The sequence below is a fragment of the Squalius cephalus genome (assembly GCF_949319135.1).
Source record: "Squalius cephalus genome assembly, chromosome: 12".
NCBI lineage: Eukaryota > Metazoa > Chordata > Actinopteri > Cypriniformes > Leuciscidae > Squalius > Squalius cephalus.
In genome coordinates this window covers 25,299,515-25,316,738 of record NC_137133.1, presented here as the reverse complement: position 1 = coordinate 25,316,738, position 17,224 = coordinate 25,299,515, and the positions used below count along the sequence as shown (strand labels likewise).

Below are 17,224 nucleotides of genomic sequence, written 5' to 3'. Positions count from 1 at the left end.
AGAACGGAGCCACCAGTCGCACTGAGCATCCGTTTTCCCTGATTTGCTCTAATACCTGAGGCAGGAGCGCAACGGGGGGAAAAGCATAGAGCGGGCAGCGGGGCCAGACGTAGGCCAGTGTTTCCCTGCTCTTGGAGAAAAACTCCGGACAGTGAGCGTTTTCTTGAGACGCAAACAGGTCTATCTTCGCTCTGACAAACATTTTCCACAGCAGTTGGACTGTCTGTGGGTGTAGGGACCATTCTCCTGCCGGAACACAATTTCTGGACAGCCTGTCTGGTCCCAAGTTCAGATGGCCTGGCACGTGCGCTGCTCTCAGCGAGCGCAGATTGTGCTGAGCCCAAACCAGGAGGCCTTCCGTCAGCCTGTAAAGGTTTCGGGACTTGATACCTCCTTGGTAATTTATATAGGTCACCACCGACATGTTGTCCGAACGGACCAAGACGTGGTGTCCCTTTATCTGGGGACAAAAGCGCCTTAGCGCGCTGTCGACTGCCATCATTTCCAGGCAGTTTATGTGCAGAAGCCTTTCCTGTTCTGGCCACTGGCCAAAGAACGGTCTGCCCTCGAGCAGAGCTCCCCATCCCGAGGTGGAGGCGTCCGTGGACACCACCTTCACACTCGAGGAAGTCCCCAGGCTTACACCTGAAGGGTACCAGTCGGTCGCTTTCCAAGATTTCAGGGCTGAGACGCATTCCTGAGTGATCTTGAGGCGAAAAAGACCAGAGGTCCATGCTCGCCGTGGTACTCGCGCTTTTAGCCAGAACTGAAGCGGGCGCATGCGAAGCAGACCCAGCTGGAGCACTGATGATGCTGAGGCCATGAGACCCAGCATTTTCTGAAACCTTCTGAGCAGGACTATAGTGCCGCGGCGGAAGGATTTCGTCATGCGCTGAATATCCAGTCTGCGCTGTGGCGATAGTTGTGCTGTCATAGACAGCGAGTCCAGTTCCATTCCCAGAAAAGATATTCTCTGACTGGGAGACAGTGAACTCTTCGCTCAGTTGACTTTGAGACCTAGATTCTCGAGATGTTCGAGTAATATGGTCCTGTGTTCTATGAGTTCTGAGTGTGATCGAGCTAGAATCAGCCAATCGTCCAAGTAGTTCAAAACTCGCATGCCCCGGAGTTTCAGGGGTGTGAGCGCTGCGTCCATGCACATCGTGAATGTACGGGGTGCTAGGGACAAGCCGAACGGCAGGACTGTGTATTGATAAGCCTGGCCCTCGAAAGCGAATCTCAAGAATAGCCTGTGACGTGATGCTATTTGTATTTGGAAATACGCGTCCTTCAGATCTATTGACATAAACCAGTCCCCTTGGCGAATTTGCGTGAGGATTTTCCTGGTTGTGAGCATTCTGAACCGGCGTTTTGAAAGCACTTTGTTCAGCTGTCTTAGATCTAGAATGGGTCTGAGACCCGCGTCTTTTTTCGGTACCAGAAAATATCTGCTGTATAGACCCCCTTCGCTCTGAGCTTGAGATAAAGGCTCTATGGCCCCTTTGCTCAACAGTTTCGCAATTTCGGCTCGATGTACAGTACTGTGCAAAAGTCTTAGGCATGTTAATATCCCCACCCCAAAAATGTCCCCAAAAATGGTTTTAAGTCAGTTATTTATATCTTTTGCTGTAGTGTGTCAGTAGGAAATATCAGTTTACATTTCCAAACATTCTTTTTGCCATTAATTGTAATAATCCAGCGAGATTTGTGTATACACAAGGAGTCTGACAACAGCCGGTATGATCTGATCTCACCATCATCGAGTCCATCTGTGATTACATGAAGAAACAGAAGAAACTGAGACAGACTAAATCCAGAAGAACTGCGTGAACATCTCCGAGATGCTTGAAGAAACCTTCCTGCAAAGCTACCTGAAAAACTATGCGCAAGTGTACCTGGACAAAAGCCGTTTTAAACGCAAAGGGTCGTTACACCATATATTGATTTGAATTAGTTAATAATGATAATGAATTAGTAAACAATTTGTGATTTTATTTTTGAAAGCATTCTCACTTTACAGCACTTTAACACAAGTGCCAGTACTTTTCACAGTACTGTAGCTTTGCAGGAAGGTTTCTTCAAGCATCTCGGAGACGTTCCCGCAGTTCTTCTGGATTTAGTCTGTCTCAGTTTTTTTCTGTTTCTTCATGTAATCACAGACGGACTCGATGATGGTGAGATCAGATCATACCGGCTGTTGTCAGACTCCTTGTGCATACAGAAATCTCACTGGATTATTACAATTAATGGCAAAAAGAATGTTTGGAAATGTAAACTGATATTTCCTACTGACACACTACAGCAAAAGATATAAATAACTGACTTACAACCATTTTTGGGGACATTTCTGGGGTGGGGATATTAACATGCTTTTTTGCACAGTACTGTAGATGTGCTACTTCCTTTTTTACCGTAGTTTCGATTCGCGCCTCAAACCTGCGGGGACGTCGAGCGAACTGTAGCGAGTAGCCCCTTTTTATAATGTTTTTATAATGTTCAGCACTCATTCTGAAACCCCGGGAAGCTCTGCCCATGCACTCGCACGAATAGCTAGGGGTTGAATGAAATCTGGGCTCTGGTCGCGACATGGTGGCAACCGGAGAGCTTCGGTGTGCTGTAACACAAACGTCACGCTTGCAGCGTTCGAGGCGGGGGGCGCGCTGATCACAGCGGGCAGCCTGCCCGCGCTCGACTCTCCTATAGCGGGATGCTGAGAGAGAGCGAGCGGGGGAAAACCCGTAGGGCTTGTCATGTCTGTGAGTGAATGTGGGCGCGGGACGGCGGGCACATTCACTACACTGAAAACACCGTCGGCTTGAGCTGACTGTATGTGTGTTGGTTTCGTTTTTACAGAAACCGTGGGACATGCAGTGTGTAGTGTTTGTGGGCACTGGGTCGTGGGCACATTCACTACATTTGATGCACAATCGACATGAGTCGATTTTATGTGTGCGAGCCCTGTAGTCTGTCGGGCTGTGCTTGTGTGTAGGAATGAACACTGGGTTGTGGGCATTTTTACTACACTCATAACACCATCGGCCGTGGCTGGAATACCAGAAAATACACTCTTTATGGGATTTATCTGGGTTGCCGTAAAAACGGCATTTGTGTGCAGGCAAACGGGCTGTAGTACCGATTTGTTTACTGCTGAATACACTGGAACAGTCGCATTTACTGGAACTGAACGAGCGAGAAGTTTTGGTGGAAGTCTGGCCGCAGCGAGACTTGAACACCGTCGTTTTCCCAGGCTGGCTAGGAAGACTTTGAGGCCTCGGGCTTTATCCCGATCTTAGGCCGAGGCCCGCGCGGCGGGGGGCAGCGGCCAGCAGAGCGAGAGCGTGGTCTTGTGTCCCGGGCCTGTCGACGCTGCGAAGCGGCGGCGGGAGGAGGCTGCGGCTGGGAGCTTCGAGCAGACGGCTGTTTAGAGCGACCTGCTGCGGAGCTGGAGCGCTTAGGCAAAAAGTGCTTTATGGCCTGTGACGTTTTCTGTACCTCAGCGAATCTATCCGCAAAATCTTTGACGGATGATCCGAAGAGGCCGGCAGAAGATATGGGGGCGTCGAGGAATGCGGAGCGCTCGGAGTCCGGCATCTCAGAGAGCGTCAGCCATAAGTGTCTCTCCAATACGGTGAGAGAAGCCATGATTCGCCCTATGGCCTGTGCAGCGGACTTAGTGGCGCGAAGAGCCAGATCCGTGGCGCTTCTCAAGTCCGGCACGCAGATAGCTTCCGGTCCTTCCTCGTCCAGTTTACGGAGAAGGTCGGCCTGGAAGATTTGCAAAATGGCCATCGTGTGCAACGCAGATGCAGCCTGTCCAGCGGCGGTGTAAGCGCGACTGTGCATGGCTGAAGTCGTGCAGCAAGCTTTAGAAGGCAGCGCCGTCTTAGCACGCCGTCCAGCAGAGGGCGGGCAAAGATGGGCCGCTACAGCTTCTTCCACCGGAGGAAGAGCAATGTACCCTCTGTGTTTAGCACCGTCCACCACGGAAAATGCTGCAGAAACAGAGGTGTGGACTCTGGCTGAGAAGGGGGCGTTGCAGGACTTCGCGACTTCTTCATGAAGCTCAGGAAGAAAAGGCGCGGGTCTGGAAGACTGTGAAACGCGGTCCCTTTGCAGGAAACATCCATCCAGCCAGTTGTGCGCAGGTTCCGCGGTGCGCGGGTTCCGCGGGCGCCGCCCACTCAATGCGTGAGTAGACGCGTCAGCTCTGATTCAATGCTGGCCCTTTTCCCAGAAGATTCGCGAGCAGAGGGGGCGAGATCCAGAGCTCGACCAATCCTCACTGCCTGACGCCAGGATAGAGCAGCTGTCATCCCCCACAAACGCGGCTTCCTCGTCGTAATCCATGACGGAAGCGGCGGCAGACGGCGGCCACTGTCCGGCGGATAGAGACTCAGGCGAAGCAGGCGGGGAAGCTGGCGGGCGAACCGACGAGCTTCCACGGGTTGTAGGAGGTTCAGGGACCCGCTGAGAGCGGCACTTCTTATGGCACAACGGCGCAGCGGGCAGAGGTGCAGACTCGGTGAATGATGCCAGGCGAGTCCTCAGAGTCACCATGGGCAATAGCTCGCAGTGAGAGCAGCTGCCGTCAGCGAGCGCGAGAGCTGCATGATCCTCACCCAGGCAGGAAACGCAGATGACATGGCGGTCCCCGTCGCTGAGTGGGGCTCGGCACGAGCCACAGGAAAGGGGCATCTTGAAAAAGACGCTCGGCTCTTTTAGTGCAATGAGAGTGTGTGTCGCGGCGGCTAGCACATAACGCTAGCACATAACGCCGGATAGCACAGCAGGAACGGCGACTGAAGGCGGCGCGGCCAGCGGCTTCAGATGCAGTGGCTCGTCCCGCTGAAAGGCTTTCTCAGACGCCGCGGCTTCTTCTTCTCCGGATCCAGCGATGCGTGTGCTTCGCTGAAGAGATGAAAAATTAGGGAAATCAACCTACCGAGCTATATTTATAGACCCAGGCCACGCCGTTTCGGCGGGATGTGACGCAGTGGGCGCAAAGCGCCCCCATTGGATCTGACATCACGGGGGCCTCTCTCGATAGGCTGCTGCTGTTGCCGCAGGGCAGCCAATAGGCACGCGAGCCGTCTTGCCTATGCCTGCATGCTGCCGCAACGCGTTTTGCATTATTTCAAAATTAAGGATAATTTTTGGCTTCAATATCTCGCGGAAATGAGATTTCTCCATAGCGTAAGATATTACGCAGTACGAGAGAACCTCTCGTAAGAGAACCATTTTTAAAATGTCCCTGCTGAAGGGGCTGGCAACATTTTAGAGTCTCTACTGTAAGTGTCAACAACTAACCACCACATTTATGTCAAAATAAACTACTCAAAACCACAAGACACTAATCAACAGTCTCTCAAAAGGTATTTGACCCTTAATAAAACACTAAACTGCAGGAATTCACATTTATGAAATCTCCAAGAATAAATGAAAACTAGGCCCAGGTGGATTCTGCTGATGGTTTCAGCACTTCTGTGTGAATTTCGGGGAGAGTCTACAATCAATAACCACATTTCAACCAAAGGTCAAAATGTTTATCAGTATAGCTGAGGGAAATGCTTATGACTTAATATGACTTTAGCACTTAAATTGTATTTCGATACTTAAAATGTATTATAAATGTAATTAATAATTAATGTGGTGTCACTTGACAAAATTGAACATGTGTCCTCATCCATAGTGTAGCTTCTATTAAAGGGCTGTTTTCAAAATTGTTGCTATATGCAGTTTTTGAAAATGTTTTACTTTTCATGTGTTACAAAAGAATAAGATGTCCAATTGTGTCCAAGACCCATGGACTTGGCATCGTCTTCAGATATTTCCTTTATTTATTTGCTTATACTGTATATACAGTACTGGTCAGAATTATTTGCCCCCTTGGTAAATATGATCAAAGATGGCTGTAAAAAATAAATCTGCATTGTTAATCCTTTTGATATTTTATAATAATAATAAAAAATAGATCTAAAATTAATCTAACCTTTTACTGAAGTAAAATAATTGAAAGTGGGAGGAAATCACATTATGTGCTTTTTAAAATGTGCTGCCAAAAAGCTTTTTTTTTTTTTCATCAGACCATAGAATGTTTGAAAAGTAACTGACACTACTGGAACTTCAAACGGGATGGGTTCTATGGTCAGATGAAAAAAAAAAAAAAAAAGCTTTTTGGTAGCAAACACTTAATATGGGTTTGGTTCATACAGGGATAAAAAATACCCCATGTGTAAAATGAAATACTCTGCTGTATATTTAATGCTGTGGGCCTAATTTTCTGCCAGAGGTCCTGGACATCTTGTTCAGATACATGGCATCATGGATTCCATAATGTGATTTCCCCCCCACTTTCAATTATTTTACTTCAATAAAAGGTTAGATTTTTGCATTTTAAATATATATATTAAAAGGATAAACAATGCAGATTTATTTTTTACGGCCATCTTTGATCACATTTAACAAGGGGGCACATAATTCTGACCAGCACTATAAGCAAATTATATATTATTATTACAATCATTTTTGTTTGTTTGTTGTGAAAATTAGCAATCAGTAAGCTGGCCAGTTTCAATTGTCTCATTACTCTCTCCTTTATAAAAAGTTTTGGGGACATATGGGGTGTGAAAGGTACAGAAAGATACAGAATTTGCCAAAATTCTTTATGGAAATTGCTTACAGGCAGATTTCTCTTCTCCATATTGGATGGAAACGACAGCAAACATTTGTATACTCTGTTGATAACAGAACAGTGCGAATATAAAAAAAAGTTGATGTCTCATCTCACAAATAGTCATTTACTCTTACCTAATGCAATGATGCTGACACAGTATTCATTTAAAGAATAGTATTTTTGAATTCACAGTATAAAATTGTAGGTGAAAAGAATTTGAGTGTCACCATTATGTTCCGTTCATAGACTTTCAGTTGTTTTCATTCCTCACTTGTGTTTCCCTGTCTGTGTCCCGCCACTAATCTGTTACCATGGACACTGATCACTTCCTCACAGCTGCCTGTCCTTTGTGTTAATCATCACTGTGTATTTAAGTTCCTGCCTGTTTGTTTGTGTTTCACACGCTATCTCACCTGTTCACGTGTATCCTGTGTTTCTATTATTAAAGAAAGTGTTTGAAGAACTATTAAAAAACTACTTTCATCTCCGTCTTCCTTGCTACGAGCTGTGACATTGAGTGAAGATTCTGAAGTACACATACGATGGATACTTTACTATCCCATGAGGCTACAAGAATTGTGAAAAGTAAGTGACAAACAATCTTGTCATGTGGGATACTTGAAAGATGGAACTGGTGTTCAATGGTAGCACAATGTAGAGGTTGAATTTAAAAGAACAACATCCAAAAACACGAATAGAATAAGCCGTCGTGAAAACCTGGAGCTATCCAGTTAACATTAAAATAAATGACACAATGAATGACAGCCTCAGTTACTTATTTTTTTCATTGTATCTTTTTTCTCTAAAAAAAAAGTGAATAAAAGAGCCTAAAATTTCCTTTTGTGATCCACGGAGGAGGGGAAGTCACACAGAATGAACTAATTTTCATGTCCTTTAATTAATTTTAATTATATAAGTTATAAGTTAATTACTTAATACGAATTATGTTACATACAAATTGTTTGTAAATAAACATTATAGCTTTTAGCCTATAATGTGGGGAATTCATGCAAAAGTTGCCAAAATATTTGATTAATCATTATGATAATCATTAAATAAATAAACACCCTTTGTCTACTTCATTTCTCAAATGAACAAAGCTTTTATACAGCTTATACTTTAATCTACAGAGCCCAGCACATGACATGCGGGGAAAAAAATTAGCACATTTTACTAATCCAATCATGGCCATGTTGTGATAATGCGTTCCCTTCTTTTAGTCAAATCAAAATGAGTTATAACAAATTAGTACAACGTGGCCACGATTTACTAAAATGAGGGAATAAATTAGTAAATAGGGGACACGACTTACTAAAACGAGAGAGCGACACAATTTACTAACACGATATACAGTATATGTCATGTGCGGGGCTTAATCTAACGAATGTCGGAAATTACTCACAGAACTACAATCTAATGAATGAAAACATTAACATATTTGATATATTGAAAAAGTGCGGGGATTGCGCATGCGTCGCGACTGAGTGCGTTGTTGTGTTTGGAGCTCCGTCGAATTAATTCAGAAACCTTGATTTTCTTCTTTACACTCTTTTACAAACGAACATTTTCATTTTTATAGCGTGTGAACATATCTGGAATACTATTCTCTTTAAAAAACAATCGGATTGCTTTGATATCGCTACTTATATCCAACCTTCCGAACTTCCGCTACTAGCCTTAGCCCGCTAGCATTGTACGCGTGGCCGCGCCTATCTATCGTCTTATTTACACCCGTATCACTGAAAGCTATACTTTGCCATTATAGCACATCTGCTATAATGGCGAATATAACGGATGTGTGTCTAACGTTACCTTTGAGTGCAGGTGAGGACACCTTCGAGCTGCATTCTGTGCAGTTAGAGCTTGAGTCCGTTCTCTAGCAGATCCGCGACCTACTAGAGAGACAGGTCGAGCTGCGAGATCGGCGATCCGCGCTTGAAACATCACGCGCCGATGCTCACAAGTCAGTGGTTAGTAACCTTTTGACTCCGACCTTGTCTACTCCATGTGTTTCTCTGCACAGGACCCGAGCAGCCAGGACGCGATCATCCCTGGTTTCGTTCACTCCGGCACCGACTCAACACCACGGACCCTGGGTGATTCCACAGCGGAAGACGCGAGCCAGGACCAGAGCAAGGACCTCTCCGCCCCTCCCGGCCTTCGAGATCTCCACCCGGAACCGCTTCTCCCCTCTACGCGAGACGGAACATGACGCTGTGATCATCGGCAGTTCCATCGTCCGGCATGTCCACGCTACCTCAGGTAAAGGTAAGGTGCGCACTCACTGCTTTCCTGGTGCTCGTGTTCTCGATGTCGCTGCGCAGGTCCCCGAGATCCTGAACGGTGACGAGCGCGTCGGAGCTGTCGTGCTGCACGCGGGAACGAACGACATCAGGCTGCGGCAGACGGAGGTTCTGAAGAAGGACTACAGGAGCCTGATCGAGACGGTACGCCGCACATCGCCTGAAACAACGATCATCGTGTCTGGACCGCTTCCCACGTACCGACTAGGACATGAAAGGTTCACTAGATTATTTGCTCTAAATGAATGGTTAATGTCATGGTGTAATGAACAAGAGACTGCTCTTTGTAAATAATTGGAATCTGTTCTGGGAGCGACCTAGGCTCTTCCGTGCTGATGACCTTCACCCCAGCAGAATCGGAGCGGCTCTTCTGTCGGACAACATCTCCAAAGCGTTGCACACCATATGACTAGTAAGTCAAAGTCCAAATCACACTCTTTGCTGTCCAAACTTAATTGATATAAGTACCAATGTAGAACATTATATTGAAACTGTGTCTATTCCTCGTTTAGTGAGGTCAAACATTAAATCTACTGTAGGATCTAGGAAAAATCTAATTGTGATTAAACCAGAAAATCTCAATATTAGTGAACAAAAACAATTTATCAATTAAGAAGCTAGGTCATCTTAACATTAGATTGCTCACACCTAAGGCGGTTATTGTAAATTAAATGGTCACAGATAATAGTTTCGATGTACTTTGCCTTACTGAAACCTGGCTTAAACCAAATGATTATTTCGGTCTTAATGAGTCTACTCCTCCTGGATTCTGTTATAAGCATGAGCCCCGTCTGATTGGTCGTGGCGGCGGTGTTGCAACAATCTACAGAGATAGTCTTAATGTTACTCAGAAAACAGGTCACAGGTTTAATTCGTTTGAAGTACTTGTGCTAAATGTTACTCTCTTAGATGTAAGAAAGAAATCCCTATTATCTCTAGCCTTGGCTACTGTATATAGACCGCCAGGGCCTTACGCTGATTTCCTAAAAGAGTTTGCAGACTTTCTCTCAGATCTATTGGTCAATGTCGATAAAGCATTAATTGTTGGAGATTTTAACATGCACGTAGATAACACAAATGATGCGTTAGGGGCTGCGTTAACAGATTTATTAAACTCCTTTGGGGTCAAGCAAAACGTCACTGGTCCCACTCATCGTCTTAATCATACGCTAGATTTAATTATATCACATGGAACCAATCCAACCGATATAGATATTATACCGCAAAGTGATGAAGTCACTGACCATTACATGGTCACTTGCATACTACGTACTGCTGAAATTTGTCATGTTGCGCCACGCTATCGACCAGGCAGAACAATCCTTCCAACAACTATAGATAGATTCTCAAATAGCTTACCTGATCTATCTCAGCTGCTCAGTGAACCCAAACAAACAGATGAACTAGAGGAAATGACTAGCACTATGAGCACCATTTTCTCTAGTACATTAAACATTGTTGCACCAATTAGATTAAAAAAGGTTAGAGAGAAAACTAAAGCACCATGGTACAACAGTGCTACGCATGTTATCAAGAGAGAAACTCGTAACTTAGAGCGTAAATGGAAACAAACTAATTTAGAGGTCTTTAGAATCGTGTGGAAAGACAGTATGTCACATTATAAAAAGGCCCTAAAAGCAGCCAGGGCTGAGCATCTCCGCAAACTAATAGAAAATAACCAAAATAATCCAAGGTTTTATTTAACACCGTGGCTAGACTAACAAATAAACAGACGTCACCTGAGCAAAATATTCCGTTACAGTATAGTAGTAATGATTTTATGAATTTCTTCACTGAGAAAATAGAAAGCATCAGAAACACAATTGTAAATGTACAATCTTTAATGGTGTCTTATGATTCAGCCTCAATTATCGCCCCTCAAGAACAACTACAGCGCTTTACAACTATAGGACAGGAAGAGCTAAATAAACTTATCATTACATCTAAACCAACAACATGTTTATTAGATCCAATACCCACTAAACTACTGAAAGAAGTGTTACCTGCAGTGGAAGAGCCTCTTCTCAATATTATTAACTCGTCTTTATCTTTAGGTCATGTTCCAAGAATATTCAAGTTGGCAGTTATAAAACCTCTAATTAAGAAACCACAATTAGATCATAATAATCTAGCAAATTACAGACCCATTTCAAATCTTCCATTTATGTCTAAAATACTAGAAAAAGTTGTGTCCGCTCAATTGTGCTCTTTCTTGCAAGAAAATGATATCTATGAAAAATTTCAGTCAGGATTCAGACCGCATCATAGCACAGAAACTGCGCTCGTTAAAATTACAAATGATTTACTTCTAGCTTCTGACCAAGGCTGTATCTCAATACTAGTTTTACTCGATCTTAGTGCTGCGTTCGACACTATAGATCACAAAATACTCTTAGATAGACTACAAAACTACACTGGTGTTCATGGACAGGCATTAAGCTGGTTTAGATCGTACTTATCAGACCGCTACCATTTTGTCTGTTTAAATGGGGAAAAATCGAAGATAATGCCAGTAAAGAATGGAGTGCCGCAAGGATCTGTGTTAGGCCCTCTGCTATTCTCAATATATATGCTGCCACTTGGTAATATTATAAGAAAACATGGAATCAATTTCCACTGTTATGCTGATGACACTCAATTATATATTTCATCACGACCAGATGAAAACAATAAATTATCTAAATTGACAGTGTGTTAAAGATATAAAATACTGGATGACGTGTAATTTTCTGCTATTAAATTCAGATAAAACGGAGGTATTACTTATTGGCCCAAAAAACTGCCCACAAAACCTCTTACAATACAACTTTAACTTAGAAGGATGTCCTGTTACTTTATCCACTACAGTAAAAGACCTGGGAGTTATATTAGACCGCAACTTGTCTTTTGAAAATTATATTTCATATGTTACAAGAACAGCCTTTTTCCACCTTAGAAACATTGCTAAGCTACGTAACATGCTATCTGTTTCTGATGCAGAAAAGTTAGTTCATGCATTCATGACCTCGAGACTAGATTACTGTAATGCTTTATTAGCTGGTTGTCCTGCATCCTCAATAAACAAGCTACAGTTAGTCCAAAATGCAGCTGCTAGAGTTCTTACTAGGTCAAGAAAATATGACCATATAACACCAATTCTATCGTCTTTACACTGGTTACCTATTAAGTTCCGTATCAATTACAAAGTATTACTACTGACCTATAAAGCCCTAAATGGTTTAGCTCCAGTGTATTTAACGGAATTTCTATCGCCCTGCAATCCATCGCGCTCTTTAAGATCACTAAATTCGAGGCTTCTGGACATTCCTAGGATATCTAAGTCCACTAAAGGAGGGAGGGCGTTTTCACATTTAGCTCCTAAACTCTGGAATGGCCTTCCTGATATTGTTCGAGGCTCAGACTCGCTGTCCCAGTTTAAAACTAGATTAAAGACGCATCTCTTTAGCCAAGCATTCACATAATACTTACCTTTTATACTACAGTTGAATCAGATTGAATGCATTAATATTATGAACAGCAGCTACGCTAATTATTTCCCATCTGCTTTTCTGTTGTTATCTCGGGACGCTAGTCCCGAGGTAAATACAGATCGTCAGCTCCAGTTTGTATCCAGCCTCCCATGGAAACTACAGATGCCCCAACACCCGTGCAGAGACGACTCGAAGCCTGTGAAGAGACGACTCGACGCTGGCGATATGTTTATGCCCTAAATTAATACATGATTAACTAACTGTATTTTTCTATGTACATTTATGAAATGCACTTTCTGTAAAGCTGCTTTGAAACAATATGTATTGTGAAAAGCGCTATACAAATAAATTTGAATTGAATTGAATTGAATATTATAGCTCATGGCTCTGCAGTGTCTCACCTGACCCTGGGGCACTCCACATCCTCTATAGTGTCTGGCAGGGGATTATGGGCTGTCTCAGGCAGAAACATAGTGAGGGCAGCACCTATGAGTGGGCACAGGCCGAATACCACCATGGGGGCGTGATGGCTGATGTTTCTCAAGATGTAGATGATGGGTGCAATCACTCCACCTGCCCTTGCACACATCGAACCCATACCTATGCCGTTTTGTCTGAGAAAAAGAAAGACATGTTTCTGTATATCACATCTCAACTGCAAAACTGTATCCTCACCAGTTGGAAAATGTTGTGAGATGCAACACTAACTGCCAATCACAACATATTTGACTATACAGTTATTTTTAGCATGAGTTCAGTTAAACAAACTTGAGAGTGGTGGTGCAGTAGTTAAGGATAAGCACTACTAACCAAACCAAAGTAGAGGCAACTAATGAACTGAGAGTCACTGTGTTTTTTATTGTGATGGAAAGTCTGATTCTTTTCCGGGAACTTTCAGACAGTTAATTTCAATCATTTACAAAATTACACAATGATGTCACATACACGCAATTCTATTATTAAAGCAACCAATAATGACGTGAAACGCGGATGTGTTACATGTCTAAAGCATATATAATGAATAAACTAGTCTTAATCAACTCACCTTTTTACATAAACTATAAGAAACCATTAAAAAACCCAATAGGTTACTGTTTGTAACACCGGTTGTCTGAAACATCGAGTGGAGAGATCCACCTATAGGGGAAGGGCATCCGTACCTCACCTCTGCAGAAGCATCCAATTGCACCAATTCGGGCTTGACAGACAGGAGCGCATGCTCAATGCCAGGTATGGGACCAGGTATGAAAAGCTGGTCGCTCCTCCTGAAAGAGCTGGTTTGTTTAAGTAAACCTGCAAGGCACGTACAGGACACAAAGCGTTCAACCTCTGATCCTCCTCTGATCCTCCGGGGAAAGGAGTTGGGTGAAAGGCGGAGAGCTCAATCACTTCGCATGTGAACACTGGGAAGCATTTTGGCATAAAGGCCGGGTTGGGCCTGAGAAAAACCTTATCTCTGCTGAGAGAGAATTAAGAGCATGAGGAATAAACAGAGAGTAAAAGCAATTCACTGACACATTTAGCTGAAGCCAAGACCAGGAACAGAGCTGTCTTGAAAGACAGAAGCTTAAGGGAAATATTTCCCAGGGGCTCAAAAGGCTCTAGAGACAAAGCCTCCAGCACAAGTGAGAGGTCTCACTCTGGAACTGCTCTTCTAGTGACTGGAAGAGAATGGCGAGTGCCCTTCATAAATCTATGAATAAGGTGGTGTTGCCCCACCGTAGTGCCGTCAAACCCAACATGACATGCTGCGATAGCTGCTAAATAGATCCTAATAGTAGAGAAAGATTGTCCACTATCCATAAGGTCTTGCAGAAAACACAAAATATAAAAAACTGTGAAATTATATGATATTAGCCGGCACTCTTCACACCCATCCTCAAACCCAGTGTGTTTAAGTTTGACCTCTCATGGGCCAGGCCCAGAGGGCAAGCCTGTCTGGATGAGGTTGATAAACTTCCCTGTTCTCTTGGGACAAGAGGTTTGAGCGTACTGAGAGGGGCCATGGCTGGGCACACCACAGAGGGATAATCTCTGCAAGCCATGGTGCTTTGGTCAAAATCAGAGTCAACCTCTGTTCTCTCACCCTGGCTAGAGTCGGTGTAATTAGACAAAGGGGACGAAATGTGTAGCACGTCGGGCCACTGATGGGCCAGTGCATCCATGCCGAGGGGGGGCATCCTCGTCCCATAGCGAGAAGAACATAGGACAATGGGTGTTTTCACGAGAGGCGAAGAGATACACGGTAGCCTGGCCGAATCTCTCCCACAGCAGACTCTCTATCTGAGGATAGAGGAGCCAGTCTCCATAGAGTGGGTTCACCCTCGACAAGTGGCCTGCGCTCCTGTTCAGTATCCCCGGGACATGGGTCGCCCGTAACGACAGAAAGTGCCGCCTGCTCCATATTACAGCTTGTGAGTTAGAGCATGATGGTTGGAGGAGCACATCTCACCTTGGCGGTTAATATGTGCTACAGCTGTGGTATTGACGCAGCATACCAGCACATGATTCCCCTGCAAGCTGGGCAGAAAATGATTCAGAGCCTTCCACAGTGAGGAGCTCCAAATTATTTATATGGACTGAGTGAAGTGTGTTTGGTCACATATTCACTGTTCACTTCCTGGGTGGCTCTCCACCCAGTTAAGGACGTGTCTGTTGTTTCCACTTTCCGCAACATGATCGCCCAGAGAGGGGTCCCATGCACCTAAAATTCTGCATTCCTCCAGTGGTACAGCATCACTGTGACAGAGTGACAGAGCGGCAGAGATTGTTTAAAGGGCTAAGATGGAGAGATAAAACGCATGAACGCACTCATTCTCAAAAGGCCGAAAGGTAGGACCTGGACAGCCAAAGCCATAAGGCTCTGTAACCTGAGACATGTGCTAAATTGTACCCTCACTCCTCTGAATTGTGAGAGGCAATTCATTAAGGAGACAATGCGCTCTCGCGAGAGACATGCGTGCATTGTAATTGAATTCAGCTCCAAACCCATATATATAACATTCTGAGCATGAGAGAAATTGCTTTTGCTCACATTTACTCTGAAGACGAGCGCTGGGATGTGTCCGAGCACACAAGCAGTGTTTTGCATCACTTTCTCTCTTGAATCGGCTATTATAATCAGCCATTCATCTATGTATGTCAGGATTTTGAGCCCCACTATTCCCCGTGGGGCTAAGCCCGCCTTCGCACACAGACAGAACAATCTTGGACTGAGAGAGAGCCCGAACAGAAGAACTGTGAAATCGTAACATATGCCTTGGTAGGCAAAACAAAGAAATTTCCTGTGTGGAGGATAAATACTTATCATATTTATCAGCATATTTTAGATCGATCAATGTGAACCAATTGTTCTGTTTTACTGAACGAGAGAGAACGCTTTGGGTTAACATTCTGAAATTGTATTTCCTCAAATGTTTGTTCAATACTCTGAGATCCAGAATAGGAAAAAAGAACCTTCAATCTTTGGAATTAGGAAATAATTAGAGTAAAAACCATGATGGCATTGATGTCATGATACCACTCGCACCACCCCCTTCTTGAGATCTCCTCTTTCAGAATGTGAGCAGAGCTCTCTTCTGTGTGAGAAGAGATTACTCAGCTGAAACGCAGGGCTTTTCTGGCAAACTGAATCTGTACCCCTTCATAATAGTTCGAATCACTCATTCGGGAGCCAACACAGACTGCCAGGCTGTCACATGACTCGTGAGAGTTCCTACACTCACTGTATACTTGCTTAGGGCTGCTAATTCAGCCGGATCATTCATTTGTGATACACTGGCCATCTAGTGGACAGGGGGGCTGACCTTGCCGACAGATAGCCTCTGTCTTTTGAACAGGGAATACGAAGCTGGGCTGGTGGCTTTGCCGCAGGATATTATAGCCCTCCCTGCATTATGGAAATGGCATCCAGTAGCAGGGGGTTAGATGGCCACAAAGAGGGCGTCTGGCGCAGCGCAGGCTTACTAGTTAGGCAAAGTTTGAAAGCCTCTTCCCCATTCTTGTCATCGCAGTACTGTTGCATTAACACGACAGCAGGACCAAAGAGATCCTGGCCAGGCTCAACTGGCGCTCCAGCGATGATCAGGGAGACCAGATAGATTAAGCCACAGTGCACATTCTCCTAAAGCAGGGAGGAGATGTTGAGGCCAAGGCAGACGACTTACAGCCAAGGCAGAGGCTTTATAAGAGGACACGGAAAAGCAACCCATTTTGCTGAGGAGAACAGGTTTGGGGTGGGGCAAGCAGCCCACCTTGAGAGAGGTAAAGGTGCCTGGCAATAGAGGGCTCGATGGGGGGTCACACATGCCGAGAAATGACATATCCTTAACGCCCAGACCCACAAGAGTGTTTGAGGTCGAGTGGGTCTCCCCATTAATGTTTCATGTGTTTAGCACATGCAAGGAGGACCAGGAAAACCTGCTTTCTAGGGCCGAGAGGGGGTCCCAGAAGTTTTCTGTCATAGGCATCCTGACTTGGTCAGAGGCACTTTGAAGGGCCGGCCATTCGATATTGAGGTGAGCGGCCGGTCGCTCACAAGCCTCGAAGAGGACCAATTGGGGTAAAGCAGCGGGAGCGTCCGTCTGAGGCTTCACAGATGACGGGATGACAGAGATGACTTTGAGCCTGTGGCACTGGAGTTTCTTGGGGAGCACCAGGCAATGGCTACAGTTCTCTGGTAAATCAATAGCCTCTTCAGCATGATTAAGGCCCATACACACCACACAGTAAGAATGGGAATCCCTAGCAGCAATGAGGGTGCCGGTTGTCCCTGGGGG

The 17,224-nt window shown here is 44.7% G+C and overlaps 1 protein-coding gene across 2 annotated transcripts in view; it reads right to left on the bottom strand.

Moving 5' to 3' along the window:
• Positions 1 to 17,224, bottom strand: part of LOC307168122 (organic cation transporter protein) — a 49,174-nt gene that overhangs the window by 2,922 nt on the left and 29,028 nt on the right. The window contains exon 9 of one of the 2 annotated variants that reach the window (XM_079887748.1): positions 12,848 to 13,060. The exons of the other annotated variant lie outside the window; for it this stretch is intronic. Coding sequence (XP_079743874.1) covers positions 12,848 to 13,060 — 213 coding nt within the window. The remainder of the gene's footprint in view (positions 1 to 12,847; positions 13,061 to 17,224) is intronic. 2 annotated transcript variants of the gene reach the window in all.